The 13,964-nt window shown below is 50.3% G+C and overlaps 3 protein-coding genes across 3 annotated transcripts; 1 reads left to right on the top strand and 2 right to left on the bottom strand.

Moving 5' to 3' along the window:
• Positions 1-122: 122 nt before the first annotated feature.
• PV06_05368 (uncharacterized protein) lies at positions 123-3,985 on the bottom strand. The gene has a single exon (XM_016406364.1). The coding sequence runs from the start codon at positions 3,747-3,749 to the stop codon at positions 276-278; it is 3,474 nt and encodes a 1,157-aa protein (XP_016264570.1). The 5' UTR covers positions 3,750-3,985; the 3' UTR covers positions 123-275.
• Positions 3,986-4,593: 608 nt separating this feature from the next.
• Positions 4,594-7,785, top strand: PV06_05369 (uncharacterized protein; the record flags this gene model as incomplete). The annotated part of the gene is made up of 2 exons (XM_016406365.1): positions 4,594-5,576; positions 5,622-7,785. The coding sequence occupies 2 exons, from the start codon at positions 4,594-4,596 to the stop codon at positions 7,783-7,785; spliced, it is 3,147 nt and encodes a 1,048-aa protein (XP_016264571.1).
• A 614-nt stretch (positions 7,786-8,399) lies between these two features.
• PV06_05370 (uncharacterized protein) lies at positions 8,400-13,661 on the bottom strand (the record flags this gene model as incomplete). Its single annotated transcript, XM_016406366.1, has 1 exon — positions 8,400-13,661. The coding sequence occupies exon 1, from the start codon at positions 13,383-13,385 to the stop codon at positions 8,400-8,402; it is 4,986 nt and encodes a 1,661-aa protein (XP_016264572.1). The 5' UTR covers positions 13,386-13,661.
• Between the last annotated feature and the right edge of the window lie 303 nt (positions 13,662-13,964).

Below are 13,964 nucleotides of genomic sequence, written 5' to 3' on the forward strand. Positions count from 1 at the left end.
TGATCCTCATTGTATTGCCCCTCGTCTGTTTAATGTACAATGAACTACGACGAGCCAACTATGAGGGAGACCACATCCACCTGACTTATGTTAAAACGCTGGCAAATCCTCAATTTGATTCTCTATTCTCACATCTTGTCATGTTACATCTGTCTTCTAACTTCACTAATGGTACAAATTTGCTCAAAGGGTATCTTCGTGAGCGTGAGCGACTGGAAATACATCAGTCCTCGCAAAAATCATCAGTCGTCAAATGTACAAATCTTGGTAGAAGGCTACCACACACTCCGTGTCTCCACGTTGAGTAGCCATTTCTTCACACCTTCGCGCAGGATATTGTCTTGTTTCATTTCTTGTTCCAGTGCTTTACTGTCGAGATTCAAACTGCCGTCAGCATCCTTGGAGCGGTGGTGCTTGGCTAAATCATCATTGACGCTCTTCACCACCTCCTCCAAAGCCCCGACAACTGCTTGGCGGCATTCAGTCTGAGATAGCATCAGGGAACGCGAGCTGTATCTGGTTTTACTTGAGCCAGAAATGTCCAAAGGCTCGGACCTGGCGGATGATGCAGTGGAGACAGCCCTTGAATGCGTTCTTGATGGAGTCATTGACTTAAGACGCGACTGCTCGGCTTCGTTCAGCACCCGTTCAATTGCATCAGTGAGCGTAGAGTCAAAGTCCATAACGGTTTCACTGACGAAGCGCTCCGAGGCTTCGTTTTGGAACACAGGAGCCCGGCGGTATCGTAAATCAGAAGGAGCACTCTGAGGCTTCATTATTGGGTTGTGGACATCTTTTTTGTCCGTTGGGTTATCGTATTCAATTCGGCGTTGTAATGTGAGACGTTGAATGGTGAAAGTACGACAGTCCGCGAGGAGAGTAGTACAAACATTAACCCACAACTCCCCGTCTCGCTCCTCTGGCAACGAGCTGCGCAAATCTTCTGGAGGCGTGAGCTCCCTTGCCATGCTTTGCCGGACTTCTTCTTTGAGATCTGGGTACGGCTTCACACCTTGAAGGATGAAATCTTCGTGATATCGCCTCAAGAAACCGGCAACATTCAGAGGCTTAGAGCCGGCAGTATCATTGCGCTTGGAGTTGTGACTAAGAAAAGAGCCTGCGTCATCCGTACTAGTGATCGAAGGCGATCGGAGCCTGAATGACGAAGCTGGGGACGCAAATTTCCCCTCCGTCCAGCCGATAAATCCTGGCAGGCTGATATCAACATCAACCACGCCATCCTTATCGTCGACCGTGAGCCTGGGTGGCTGGGCATCCTTGCCAGTTGTCGGGGGTCGTTTTATAGGTATAGCGGCACGACCACTTTCACTTTCCGTTCCCCCTGTGCGCAAATTGCTCGCTTCATTAACCATCCTCTCTAACTGACTCGGTTTTCTCGCATGGATGGAAACATTTTGAGGGGCGTTCTTCCTGCGATCCCGTAGACTTCCGGCTGCAGACGAAGCCGATGCTTCAGCAGCGGACGAGGAAGAACTCCCCTTCTTACTCCATAAACCACTCACATTGCTGATCAATGAACCCCAGTTGATGCTTGATTGGCCACTCTGAGGATGACTGATACTGTCTCTTCGAAGAATGCGGGCTAAATCCGCACTAGCACTCCCTTCATCGGCTTCTGCAATAGCTCCATCAGGGAAGTAGCTATCTGCCTTGGCGGAGAAATAAGGGACGGGTGTGCTTCCACCCGGAGTAGCAGTTGAGCTCGTAGTGTCCGTCTTCTGAGCTGCGCCATTTCCATCAGGCGTAAACACTGACGGCTGCTTGCTGGCCAGCAGATCCGTCTCAGGTCGCGACAAGACTGAGCGTGAATTGCTCTGCAAAGCTTTACCCAGACCACCAACGCTCTCTGTCGATGATACACTGGTCGACAAATTTGAAATGTCACGAGTAGAAAAAGCCAATGTACCTTCCCGGGATTTTGTGTGGATATGACGCCTCATTGAACCTCCACGAAAATTCTTCCCCGCTGGAGATGATGACTCAATATCGGGTGTCAATAATGGAGACAAGTACTCTCCGCCAACCTTCGCCAGTGCCGTTGTTCCTACTGAGCGTGGCAGGAAAGTGGCCAACAGAAAAATGAGCCTTCGAGCCATTGAACGGTTGTCGCAAATGATAATAGTGCGAGAGGCAAGGCTGCTCGAGGGACTCCGAGACCTGTTCAATGCTTTGATTTGTTTCCTGTACCAGTCTGGACCCAGCCTTTCAAGCCACTCTGTATGGTTCCCAAGAAAGGCAGTCAACAAGTTGAAAAGGAAGAAGTTTTGCTGCTTGTTGCCGCATAGACGAACGAGATACCGTGCCTCGTCCAACCAATGGCCTCCGTTGTCAAGGCCGAACCCAGTCAGTACCCGCGGGATTCTTAGGGCATATGAGATGCGTCCCAGAGCATGTTTCATCAGCGGGCGCAAATGACTGGCCTCAGCCAGCAAATTGGGCGATCTCAGATATACGTTGCGTTGATTGGTCCGCTGTTCAGAGGGCCCTTTTGGCGCCTTTGCAGCTGAGGAGATCATAGCCAGATTCACTTGCTGTAACAATTCGCCAATCTCAGCACGAGCGACCTGTTCAACAACTGAAAGGCTTCTCAAAATGACGTCCCAGTTCTGAACAATAATGCCCATGCTTCTGTCGGTCGATTGACTCGTTGCTTCGGGGGAAAATAAATGATCGGGAATTGCATTCAGGAAAATCCATGAAGCATCAGATCCGTACGAAGCAGGAGTAGAGTTGCTATTGAATGAGGCCCTCGAAGCTGGTCGGGCGGCAGAGGTACCTGGGCGATTGTCGCTGTGGCGGGGGAGATAGAACAGTAACCCGATGGCGTAGACGGGAGTCTTCTTCTCAACAAGTTTAGGCTTCTTTCCTTGCGCCCCCTGTTCGTGCAATTCTCGTCCAGCAGTGGATGGACTCGCTGCATCGCTTTGTCCAGCAGAGGAGCTCCGATGTTGTCGCAAGTCATCCTTGCTCTCGGGTAGAGTAACAGGGAAGATCCTAGTGATCAAAATGGAGTCTCGAGTTTCCACCTCAGCTTCTTTGGGTGATGAAGTCTGCCGAGGCGTCATGGCGGGGTTCCCAGAAGTCTTTGCTCTCACTAAAGGCGCTCGCATTGGAGTTGTACTCTGGACATTCGAGGATGGTGTTCGACCAGCTGAACTATTCGCAGCGGCACGCTCTCCCGGCAAGACATGTATTTTGGTGCTTGCGCCAGACTTTGTGGCGCTACTAACTCCAAACATACAGTCCAACACATTACTGAGGTGATCTGTGGGTTCCGAATCTTTATGTGGGCGTGCCCATGAGGCAGCAGAACCAGACATTGTAGAACTCCTATTCCGTATATGTCCAGTGATCGGAGTATGGGGATCTTTGGGGGTGTTCGTATGGCTAAAAGGAGAAGCATTATACTCTGTAGGAGAAGTAACGCCTGAAATTGTTTCCGCAGTCTGGGTGTCATATAGCAGCATGGGACGATCATGCGTGCCAAAAGCATCTTGGGCGATGATGACTCGGAGGTCTTTGGTCTCATTCAGATCTAAGCCAGCTCGGTCGTCAAAAGGAGAAGCACGAAGGACTGGGGAGCCGAAGGGAGTCGCTGGAGGGGAGAGGGAGCCATAGCGACCGTCGGGGCTAACTTCTGGCCAGAGGAGCGTACGAGTGTGAGTCTCTTCGGTCGCACTCTCAAGCTGCCCACCTCTTGAGTATCCCTGTATCAACCTTCCCAGCATCTCAGCAAGATAGTATCACAGCGGTGTAAGCTCGGTAAGCGTCCTATAATAGGCATCACATCAGGAGAAAGGAGTTTGGTGGCTGGGAAACGAGGAGTCGATGGACAAGGTCAGTGCTTGCGCTGGAGTGACAACAACAATTTGAAATCGACTCTGCCACGAATGGAGAGAAGCAGGATACATTACTCTCCAGGCACTTGCAAAAGCCCAAATATACAGCAGAAGCAGTCAATTGGTAACCGTGATTGATGGTGTTGGGTCTAGAATGGATTCGGTAATATCGATATTATTTATTAAGCGACAGTGACGATGAACAAATTACGGTGTAGAAAGCGGCGAGTTTTCCATTTGCAGCATTTCACAGCAATTATTAAATAGACAGTAATTTCATGCCTCATCTTGATTCCAGGGAGCCATTCACACCAAACAACAACCCTCTACACAAGGCCGACGCGGCTGTTATCATGATCGATATGTATGTCGTCGCCGCTCGAACATATAAACTCGGTAGGTATAAGATCTGGTCTACACCACACGGCTACGTTCTGCTCGAGGCCACCACCATTATCAAGATACTCGATGGCTGTAGGTTGCTGAATAAGGTGAGTTCCTACACACAACGACCTCATTCTGCATCAGGCCGCCGCCATCATCAACATAGCACGTTGTCTGAACTATATGTACCTCACCTGTCACCCAGATCTCTCATCCCTCTTACCTTTCCTCTCACCACTCCTTCTAATACTCCTCCTCCACCTCCTCTTTTCCTTCTCCTTCGCCCTATTACTCCTCACCGTTTCTTTCATCATTCGTCCACTCATCGCCGCACTATCCTCCTTTTGTAATGGCTTCGGAGAACGTTGACGATGACATGGCCCTCGACGATGTTGCGGCATTGATTACTTTCAACGAGAACAATGCCTCTTTCAACGCCGATGTCGTCAATATCGATGGCCTGAATTGGGATGCTGAGCTTGATGAGGATTCCAAGGCCGCTCTCAAGGAAAACGAGACCAGCAAGGCCAATTTTGCACGCCTCGAAGAAGAATTTCAAGGTAAGAAAGCTCTAGGAACCACCACTGAGGAAGACGAGATTCGGTATGCTGCTGCCAAACACGCAGAGCAGCAGCGTATCAAGGATTTCGAGCGGAGCCAGATGGAGATAGAAGAGCCTGTGAAAGTAGCAGATCAACCCCCAGAAGATGAGGAGGATAGCCTCTTCATTCCCGAGGTCCCTGAGCGACCCGAGCCGCCCCAACGGAAAAAGCGAGCAGCAGCAAAGCCTAAAAATCGTCTCACTGCGAAAGAGAAAAATGAGGCCATGTCTGCTGGATTAGATCGTTTGGAAAGTGGCAAACCTAAGAGGAAGAAAACCCAGGACAAGAGTGCAGAACCGCGAAAGAGGAAGCGACCAGCAGCTAATCAGAAGCGACGAAGACCCACCTTGAACAATCTTCAAGGCTTAGGATCAACCAATATCATTGGACCTGCTCAGGCCAATGCAGAGAGACCGGACATGCCAACCTTTACTTCGAAAGACAAAAGCAAGGCTCTCCAGGAACTACTTGCAAGTATCCCAAATTCTGAACAGCGTCTACACTCATCCGAGAAAAATGCCATCCTCGAAGCATCCAAGAAATTCAATGGTCAAGGTGCTATCCGATCAGATGGCCAAGGAGGCTGGAAGCTCCGAGGCATGGAGTCTTCTTTATACCATCATCAACTACTGGGTGCGGCTTTCCTACGTGATCGCGAACATAGCAATACCCGGCCACATGGCGGTTTAGTCTGCGACGAAATGGGATTTGGAAAGACCATACAGATGATGTAAGTCTGAATGGATATAGCCCTTTACTCTGCTGACGCTTATAGTGCCAATATTCTCACTGGTAAGCCAGAAAATGGCAGCGCAGTGAAGACAACGTTGATCGTGGCACCGCCTTCTCTCGTCAATCAGTGGATGGCTGAGATGGATAAACACGTCAAAGATCGAGCGCTTGGCCGGATTCTTCGTTACCACAACGGCTCCCGTCTTATGAGCAACGATGTTGTGGCTGACCTAGCAACCTACGACATAGTTCTCACGACGTATGGAGAAGTCCAGAAAAGTTACCCTATGATCGAGCCGCCGAAGCATCTATCTTCAGAGACCAAGAAGAATGAGTGGTGGAAAGACTTCTATGTCAACAACTGTGGACCTCTACACAAGATGAAGTTTCATCGTATTGTTCTCGATGAGGCTCACGCCATCAAGAACCACAACTCCAAAACCTCGATTGCTGTCCGAGGTCTGACTGGAAAATTTCGATGGGCTATTACAGGAACACCCATCCTGAACTATATTGAGGAGTTATTTCCATACTTCTCATTCCTTCGAGTTCCACACACGGGTGATTACAATACCTTTTGTCATAACTATTGCAACAATCGCTCCAATCGTGAGCCGGTCAACATGGAACGGATTCACAATATCCTCCGCGCCATAATGCTCAGACGTACGCATGTCGACAGTCTATTCAATGCGCCGATCGTCAAGTTACCTGGGATTTCACATGTCACGCATGAGGTGGAGTTCAACTCCATCGAGCGCGCCATCTACTCAATGGTCAAGCGCCGCTATGCACAACAGATCAACACCTTCTCATCTTCCGGCAATCTAACAGCCAATTACAGCAACATCTTGAGTATGATCTTGCGACTTAGAATGCTCTGCTCTCATATTTTTCTCTGTCAGGAGACCCTCAAGGAGATGTTTGTGGTCGCTGACATCGAAAACCTCTGGCAACTAACACAGAAGGAAGTCGAAACGGTGGATAAAGGCATTCAGCGCTCCTCGGACACCTTCATCGCCCTCCGAAAGATGCTCCATTCAAAGGACAAGACAATCACAACATGCCAGACACGGGAAGGCGATGCATCCAGTCCGATAGATATTTCGGACATCGACAATCAGGAAGACGTCAGTACTGGCGCTTCGTTCGGTCTCACTTTCAAGTTTCGACGCTTCCTCCGTGAACTGAGTAAGAGCACCACCTGGGCCGAGCTTCACGCCCGTTCCAATTGCGCCAAATGCGGTCAGCAACCCGATGAGCCAATGTGTACATCATGCTTCCATGTATACTGCATAGAATGCCTTGCACAACTGAGACTGGAGCAAAGAGACGAGCTTAAGGTTGCTTGTCTCGAATGTGGCACTTCCTTTGAAGAGACCTCGCCATGTTCTGGCTTGAAGGAACTTGGCTTCAACTCCGGCCCCGTCGTAGAAAAAGTTGAGAGAATCAAGGAGAAACGTATGGCAGCAGCCAAGGGACGCAGAGGTACAAGTCAGTCTCAGTATGGTGATGATGAGGAAGACCCGGGCAAGGAATCTAGCGACTGGATTGAATTCGGCCAAGTTCTTCCTTCAGCCAAGCTCACGGCCACGAAAGCAGCGATCCTCAACTGGCGGGAAAAGAACGAGTCGGACAAGATCATCATCTACACGCAGTTTCTTGGCCTCTGTCGCATTCTCGCGCGCATGTGCGAGGCCGAAGGATGGGGTTACGTCAACTTCAACGGTAAAATGACCCTGGAGGCACGAGAAAAGGCCATTGACAAGTTTCGGGACAAGCCCGAGGTCTGCATCATGATTTGCTCACTCAAGGCCGGCGGCATAGGTCTCAACCTCACCATGGCGTCCAAGGTCATCATTCTCGACCTCTGGTTCAACAGTTCGGTCGAGGCACAGGCGTACTGTCGCGCTTTCCGCATCGGACAGCAGAACAAAGTCGAGGTCCTCCGCTTCGTAGTCAAGAATTCCATTGACGAGGATCTCGTCAAGATGCAAGATCGCAAGGACATTGAAGTCAGCGGTGCGATCGGACCCGAGAGTCACGGCAAACGCGCGACGGTGCGTCAACTGTTGGAGTTGTTTGGCAGCGTGAAAGAGGGCGAAGGACAGAACGAATTCATTCTCGTGGAGGATGAAGAGGATGATGAAAATGACGATGACGACGGAGCCGATGCGACTAAACGGTTACCACCGCGACCTTTCTAGTTCTCGTTTGCTGTGCTCCCAGGTCATCCATCACTCGACAGCGATGAATCTAAAACTAGAGCTAAAGCCGAAATCAAAGATGAAGATGAAGAGGGGATTTGCGACAGGTGTGGCCCTGGAACAATTTTGCGGATACACAAAAGATCGTGATATGAGTGCTTTGGACCTAGGCATCAAGAACAACCAAGGACACGAGTTTGCTTACGAGGTTGGACACATGATGCAGAGGTGTTTTGATATGGTCAACCACGACGCTTATCAACATATACTGACACCAACCCTCGACGGCGAGTGACGACAGTAACGAGAATCATGACTTGTGCTCGGATTTTGGGAGAAGGAAAAAGGACAGAAGAGTCGACTAGGAGAAGACGACACGAAAACTCTACTCAATGACACCGGATGCTGGGCAGCGAGTTTATCTACTAGTATTTTTTGGCTCGTCATGGCATCGAGCTCAACAAAAGACCTGGGAGGTAGTAGTCGCTTGTGCATACGGAGTAGCTGGAATGGTGTTACTATTAACTCTACATGCTTCTCGCGGCAACTACGTTGCAACCGTGTTTTCTCGTTTTCTCCCACTCAAATTTGACACCCGCAAAATGGTCAAGTTCTCAGTGAAAGATAAAGACTGTACCCGCTCGATCAACACTGACCACGCAGCCGTAGGGCTTTCTCAGTGCCACCACGTCCGTGATGCCTTCCATGTGCGTGCGAAGAATCTGCTGCTGAGCGCCACTGATAATGGTGCTGCGAGGCAGTTTTGACGACGCTGAGGATGACGAACCGGTTGCTTGAGACGCCGGGCTCCTCGTCGCGGCATCGTGATGAGGATCCTTGATGGTAGAAGAGCGTGGTTGCGGCACTGGCTTCTTAGGCGTGCCGCGGGTGCTGCTACCACTTGTATGGGTCTCCTCGCTTAGCTTCTCCTGCACGAGTGCGATCTGAGCACCGGCGCTCAGTGCCAACGGGTACGTGACTTCGTACGTCGCCCTGACAGCCGTAGCCGCGTCGTCGCCGTAGAGCTCGGGGCCTGAGACGATGAAGCTGTTCTCCGGACGCGGAATGTCCCAGTACCGCAGGTCGCGGTCCCCTCCACCAGTAAAGAGAAGCGGGTGTTTGTGTGGATTGTCCGGCTGTGACGGGTTCGAAAGATAGTCGTGGAGAATGTAGACTGCCGGTATGGAGGGTGCGGACCAAGCATGTGACTGTCCTGTGGCGGAGTCCGCGGTTTCACCAGCACTGGTGGTGGCCAATCTGGCTTTGATGGGAGAACCGTTGGAGAGGGAAGGGCGTATTTGAGTTTGAGGTGCTACTGCTGTGTGCACTGCGCCGTCTTCGGCTGTTGACGAACGAGCAAACCGCGACAATATTCGTTCGCTGCTCTCTTCGTCGGGCGACCAGACTTCGTAGGGCCGTGGTCTCGTTGATGGGACGAATGTGCTTGGACGCCACACTTCGCGGCACACCAGCTTCTCAATATCCCAGACACTAATCTCGCCACCGGCGCTGGCCATCACCCACCGACCGTGTCCCTTTGATGGATGGATAAGGACTCGGTCGATTCGTGCGTCGGTCTGGATGCCGAAGCTGCGTAGCCTCATCCTGAATCTTAGGTCCCAGAGATCCAAAATCCCGTGACTCGTCCCGAGCAGGAGCCAGTGGTGCTTTTTATCGACACAGAACGTGGTCGGAGTTCCGTGGTGGGCGGGGTTTTCCATGCAGTGGATGATTTCCATATTCTTGAGGTCGATGGCTAGGATCCGACATTCGCTGGTAGCGATGAGAAGGACTGACTGGGAAGTCTGGGTTCGGTAATGATACATCCAGACGGCATATTCAGGTTTGACATTTGCAGCAGCGTCTGTGGCCAAACCGAGGCTCTGCGTCGTCGACTTTGATGATGGGATCTGATAGTCCCTGACGAGGATTGGTTTACCGTACCTGGAGCTCTCCCCACCATCGACACTTTTGTAATCGATCCGGATGGCATGGATGCTTCCATCATCTGCTCCGCTTAAGAAAGTGTGGCTTCCACTCACGATGCAGAGACTCTTGACTTTGGCCCCTTCCGCGTGGCGATGAGTATGCCTTGATCGCGGTGTGACGTTTTTCTCCAAGCGGACAGTATCCCAAACCTTACACGTGCCGTCGTCGGAAGCCGTCACAAAAAAGGCATGATCGGGGGCTGCGCAAACTCGGTTGATGGCAGCATTGTGTTCGGAGAACTGTGTGACGAGTTGACCCGTAGGACGCCAGGGATCTGCACGGAACGAAAGTTCTTGTTGGGCGACTCGGCCCGTGTTTTGTTGAAAGACGTCTGTTGCTCTTCTTATGGCTGCTTTGCTATCCGCTGGAGGTCTATTAGGACCAAAGTCCATCTGATCGACGGGGAAGTTCTCCATGAAATGATTATCGAGTAGCTTCAACACATTTGGGTCGTTACCTGTGTAGGAATGGTTCGGTTCGTACAGTGATGTTCGAGAACCTCCACTTCTGGGAGATACAGACCTTGACCTCGCTGCTGCGCTTGCTGCAACTGTCAAAGCTGAAGGCCCGGCCGTGCTTTTGCGGTGTGGAGGCCCGTCAACTTTTCCAAAAGCGGTCTCTGAACTTGTCGAAATTTCAGCATCTGCTTTTGCAGAGTCGCTTCGGTTCATCAAATTGAGACCGCTATTACGATGTCTCAATTCGAGCGGCTTGCGACGTAAAGACAATCGGTCCAGAGGTGAACCAGTCCCATTCGAGGCACTGGGCCTTGAAGAACTGCTTGCTCTTTCGATGTTGACCACCGGGGCGGAGTCTGTTCTGGTTCCGGCCATACGAGATTGGATATCAATCGGCCTGGTAGTTGGGGTTTGCCTGCCACTTCCACTATCGGACGGGGAGTTCCGCCGACGCTCGTCTATGCTGGTAGAGGCATCCAACAACGCATCTGCCAGGCTATGTCGTTCATCTTTTCGACTCTTCCTCTTCGCGAGGCCTGGCCGGGTTTTGATTTCCCGCAAAGCTTCACGCTGGTCGAAGAACACGTTTTGAGGTGTAACGTTAATCTGGTTGAGGGACACAATATTGTTCAGAAGTGCATGCTTCTCATTGACATCGTCGGAAACCTTGTGTTTCGATACTTTGTAAATGTATTCCCGCAATGCGAGCAACTTGATCTCATCATCTGCAGTCATACCAAGGTTTTTGAGAGTTTCAAGGGATGCCTGGTCATCCTTGTCTTTCTGTGATGGCGGGATCCGCGTCAGGAGCCTCTTTGTCAAATTGGATGGGTTCTGTGGCATTGATGGATCTGATAAAGTCAGAGCACCATCACGACTTGCAGCGGTCCAGAATAGACTATTCCCTTTTCTCGTCGCCCAGTGTATGGCCGCATCAAAGACGGCCTTCTGAAGCGGTCGTTTTAAGTGGTCCAGGATACGTTCCTCTGATAGGACATGGAGCTTGTTCCTTAGGAAAGGTTGTATCATCGGTACAACGATACAATACTGGTCTGCCGCGGAGATGTACTTGGCTGACAGCACAAGGAATTGTACAGCACTCTCCCGAACCCAGATGCTTGGATGGGCTAGGAATCGTGCAGCAATTCCAATGAGTTCCCACGTCGTGGATTTCTGCAGGAGACCCAATGCTGCCATTCGTGCGAGAGATCGAAAGACTTTCTCGATGACGAAATTCTCTGTGTCGGTAAGAGAGCCCACCATAATTGGGAGAATGAACTTCTCGAGACTCGACGTGCCAACATATGAGGCAACACCGACAAGAGCTTCGAAAAAGGAGCATCGAAGAATCCAATCTTTATCATTCAGATAAGTGTTGAGATGGGGTAGAATCACATCGCCTGCTCGAGAGCTTCCGAAGAAGACACATAGACGAGTTATCGAACCCAGTAAAGCCCTGCGAACTGGTGGCTCTGGATCCGTAAGCAACGCGACGGTTGCTTCTTCAAAATGAGGTATCAGCTCTGCTCTTGCTATGTCGTACAAGCCATGATAGGACGACTCTGGGGCGAGATCATCCTCTCGTAAAGCGGGCAATCGACCATCGGCACGAATAGCGTGGACCATGTCCAATATTCGCAGAGAAGACAGGGCTAAAGATGCCAGGCATGAAGCATAGGCGGATCGGATCATGATGCTTGGCTGAGTATGCTGGTTGAGAATAAATTGACGCATTCTGGGAAAGATGTACTCTGGAAAGACGTAGGCATTGATTGGTGAGACAACCTCAATCATCTCAAAGATTGAAGTCATGGCGTAGATGCCGGCAGCTACCACGACGTCCGAAGTGTCGGAAAGCAAACCGACAATGTAAGGCAGAATACGGTCAAGCTTGGCCTCGTCGGGAAGCCGTTCTGCGAAAGCGACAAGCAGATCACATGCCTTCAGCCTCGCTGATGCCTTGGCAGTATTTCTCATACTCGAGACCACCAGTGTAAGAAAGATAAGACTTCCGTCATATAAAGAAGGGTCAGCGTCCGGAGCCTTGATTCTGCTGCTTGATCGGAAGGAAAGAGGTGACCTTGAAGACTGCTTTGCAGGGCTTGGGCCATATCCTAAGAAGAATGATATCTTGTCAAAGTCGAGGTAAACTCGGTTGATCTTCTCATCGCATTCGGCGAGACTCCCAGTGTCAAGACCGACAGGTTTTGCAGCTGATGCAGATCTCGTAAGGTCCCACATATACTGGTGCAGAAAACTGTAGAAGTATTCCGGAAAGATTTTGTCTCTATAGAACGAGAGGATCTGCTCTGCGCTGTACCGCTTTTCTGGATCTAGTTCGACCATGTTGAGTATCATTGCTTTGACTTCTGGATCTTCGATCTTGTTCAGATGCGTATGTTCCGGACTATACTCGCCTGCACGATATTTGAAAATCTGACTGAGGGAGAATATGGGCCCCTCCAGGAACATCTCGGCAATCGCACAACCAACGCTGAAGATGTCCATCGCCCAGGTCAGATCACCCTGCGTCTCGTCTGAGTCGGAAGTTGTGAATCTTTCAGGAGCGATATAGCATGTTCGACGACTAGAGGTATCGAAATAGAAAGAAAAGTCGGCCGGGTTGTCTTCGGGCAAGTATGTGGGCTTGAATGATGAAGAGAAGTCGGTAAGGTAGAGCCAATTCCAAGACGTAACAAGTAAGTTTTCCGTCTTGATATCCCCATGGTAGATGTTTCTCGCATGACAGTCGCGTATACCACATAACAATTGAAACGCCAACCATTTCTTCTCAATGTCTTCCAAGAATGGCCGGGTGCTGATGCGATCGTAGACCGAGCTGAACATGTATTGGCGAACGAGGAAGCCACCACTTCCCACCTCGACAATTCTCTCATAGCCCAAGGCATTCGGTATCTCAGACAAAATGCTCCTCTCCTCGCTGATCTGCCGAACGTATTCTTGGACCTGAAACGATGAGTATGGTTTCATGACCGCCTTGACGAACACGAAACCTTGTTGACTGCGGGCTCGAACACTTTTCATGAACCGAGCGGATGCCAGCGTCTTCTCATGAACGAGATCAGCAAGTTCGGGAACGTCAATGGTGGCCGACGCCGCCGACAGCGTGGTCATTGAGTATCCTTGACCCATAATGACGATTTCTCCTAGTACGATCGATGTCTACCCTTCGGGAAGCAGCAGAGACTAGGTTAAATGGCCATCATCGGAAGTCATTATTGCAATCAAAAGCCAGGATGCAGTGTTGTTGTGGTTTCCATGGCCGTTTGCCCAGGTGTTACTTGCGAGGCCAAATCCGTGGTGGCCTCTTTGTTAGTGTGGTAAGCTATTCAAATTAAACGACGAGAAGGTATAGAAGGAAGAGAGATTTCCTGGTTGTGGTTGAGGACTTCTCTTTCACGATGTTCTATTTGCGCCCAAGCGATAGACAAGAACAGGCTCCTGGGGACATTAAGACGTGAGAAATACGTTGACTATGGTCTTAATGCTTCACCGTAAATGACCCAAAATGAAAACTGTCTGACAGTACTCAGGTGTATCACTACTTTGTTCAGCATTAAAGTTCTGGCGTCCCTTATAATAATCAAGTATCACAGTGAAGCAGATAGTAAGTAACCTTGATCTCTCATCAAGTAGAGTACTTCTTGTTGTTTCCTCCTTCATATACAGGCATTAGACCGGTCAAGGGTTGCATTAGTTAGCCTCATTCAG

The sequence above is a fragment of the Exophiala oligosperma genome (assembly GCF_000835515.1).
Source record: "Exophiala oligosperma strain CBS 72588 unplaced genomic scaffold supercont1.4, whole genome shotgun sequence".
Classification (NCBI taxonomy): domain Eukaryota; kingdom Fungi; phylum Ascomycota; class Eurotiomycetes; order Chaetothyriales; family Herpotrichiellaceae; genus Exophiala; species Exophiala oligosperma.

What these genes read in the sequence shown, in the direction of transcription:
- PV06_05368 (XM_016406364.1), bottom strand. Translation starts at nt 3,749, where the DNA reads ATGCTGGGAAGGTTGATACAGGGATACTCAAGAGGTGGGCAGCTTGAG.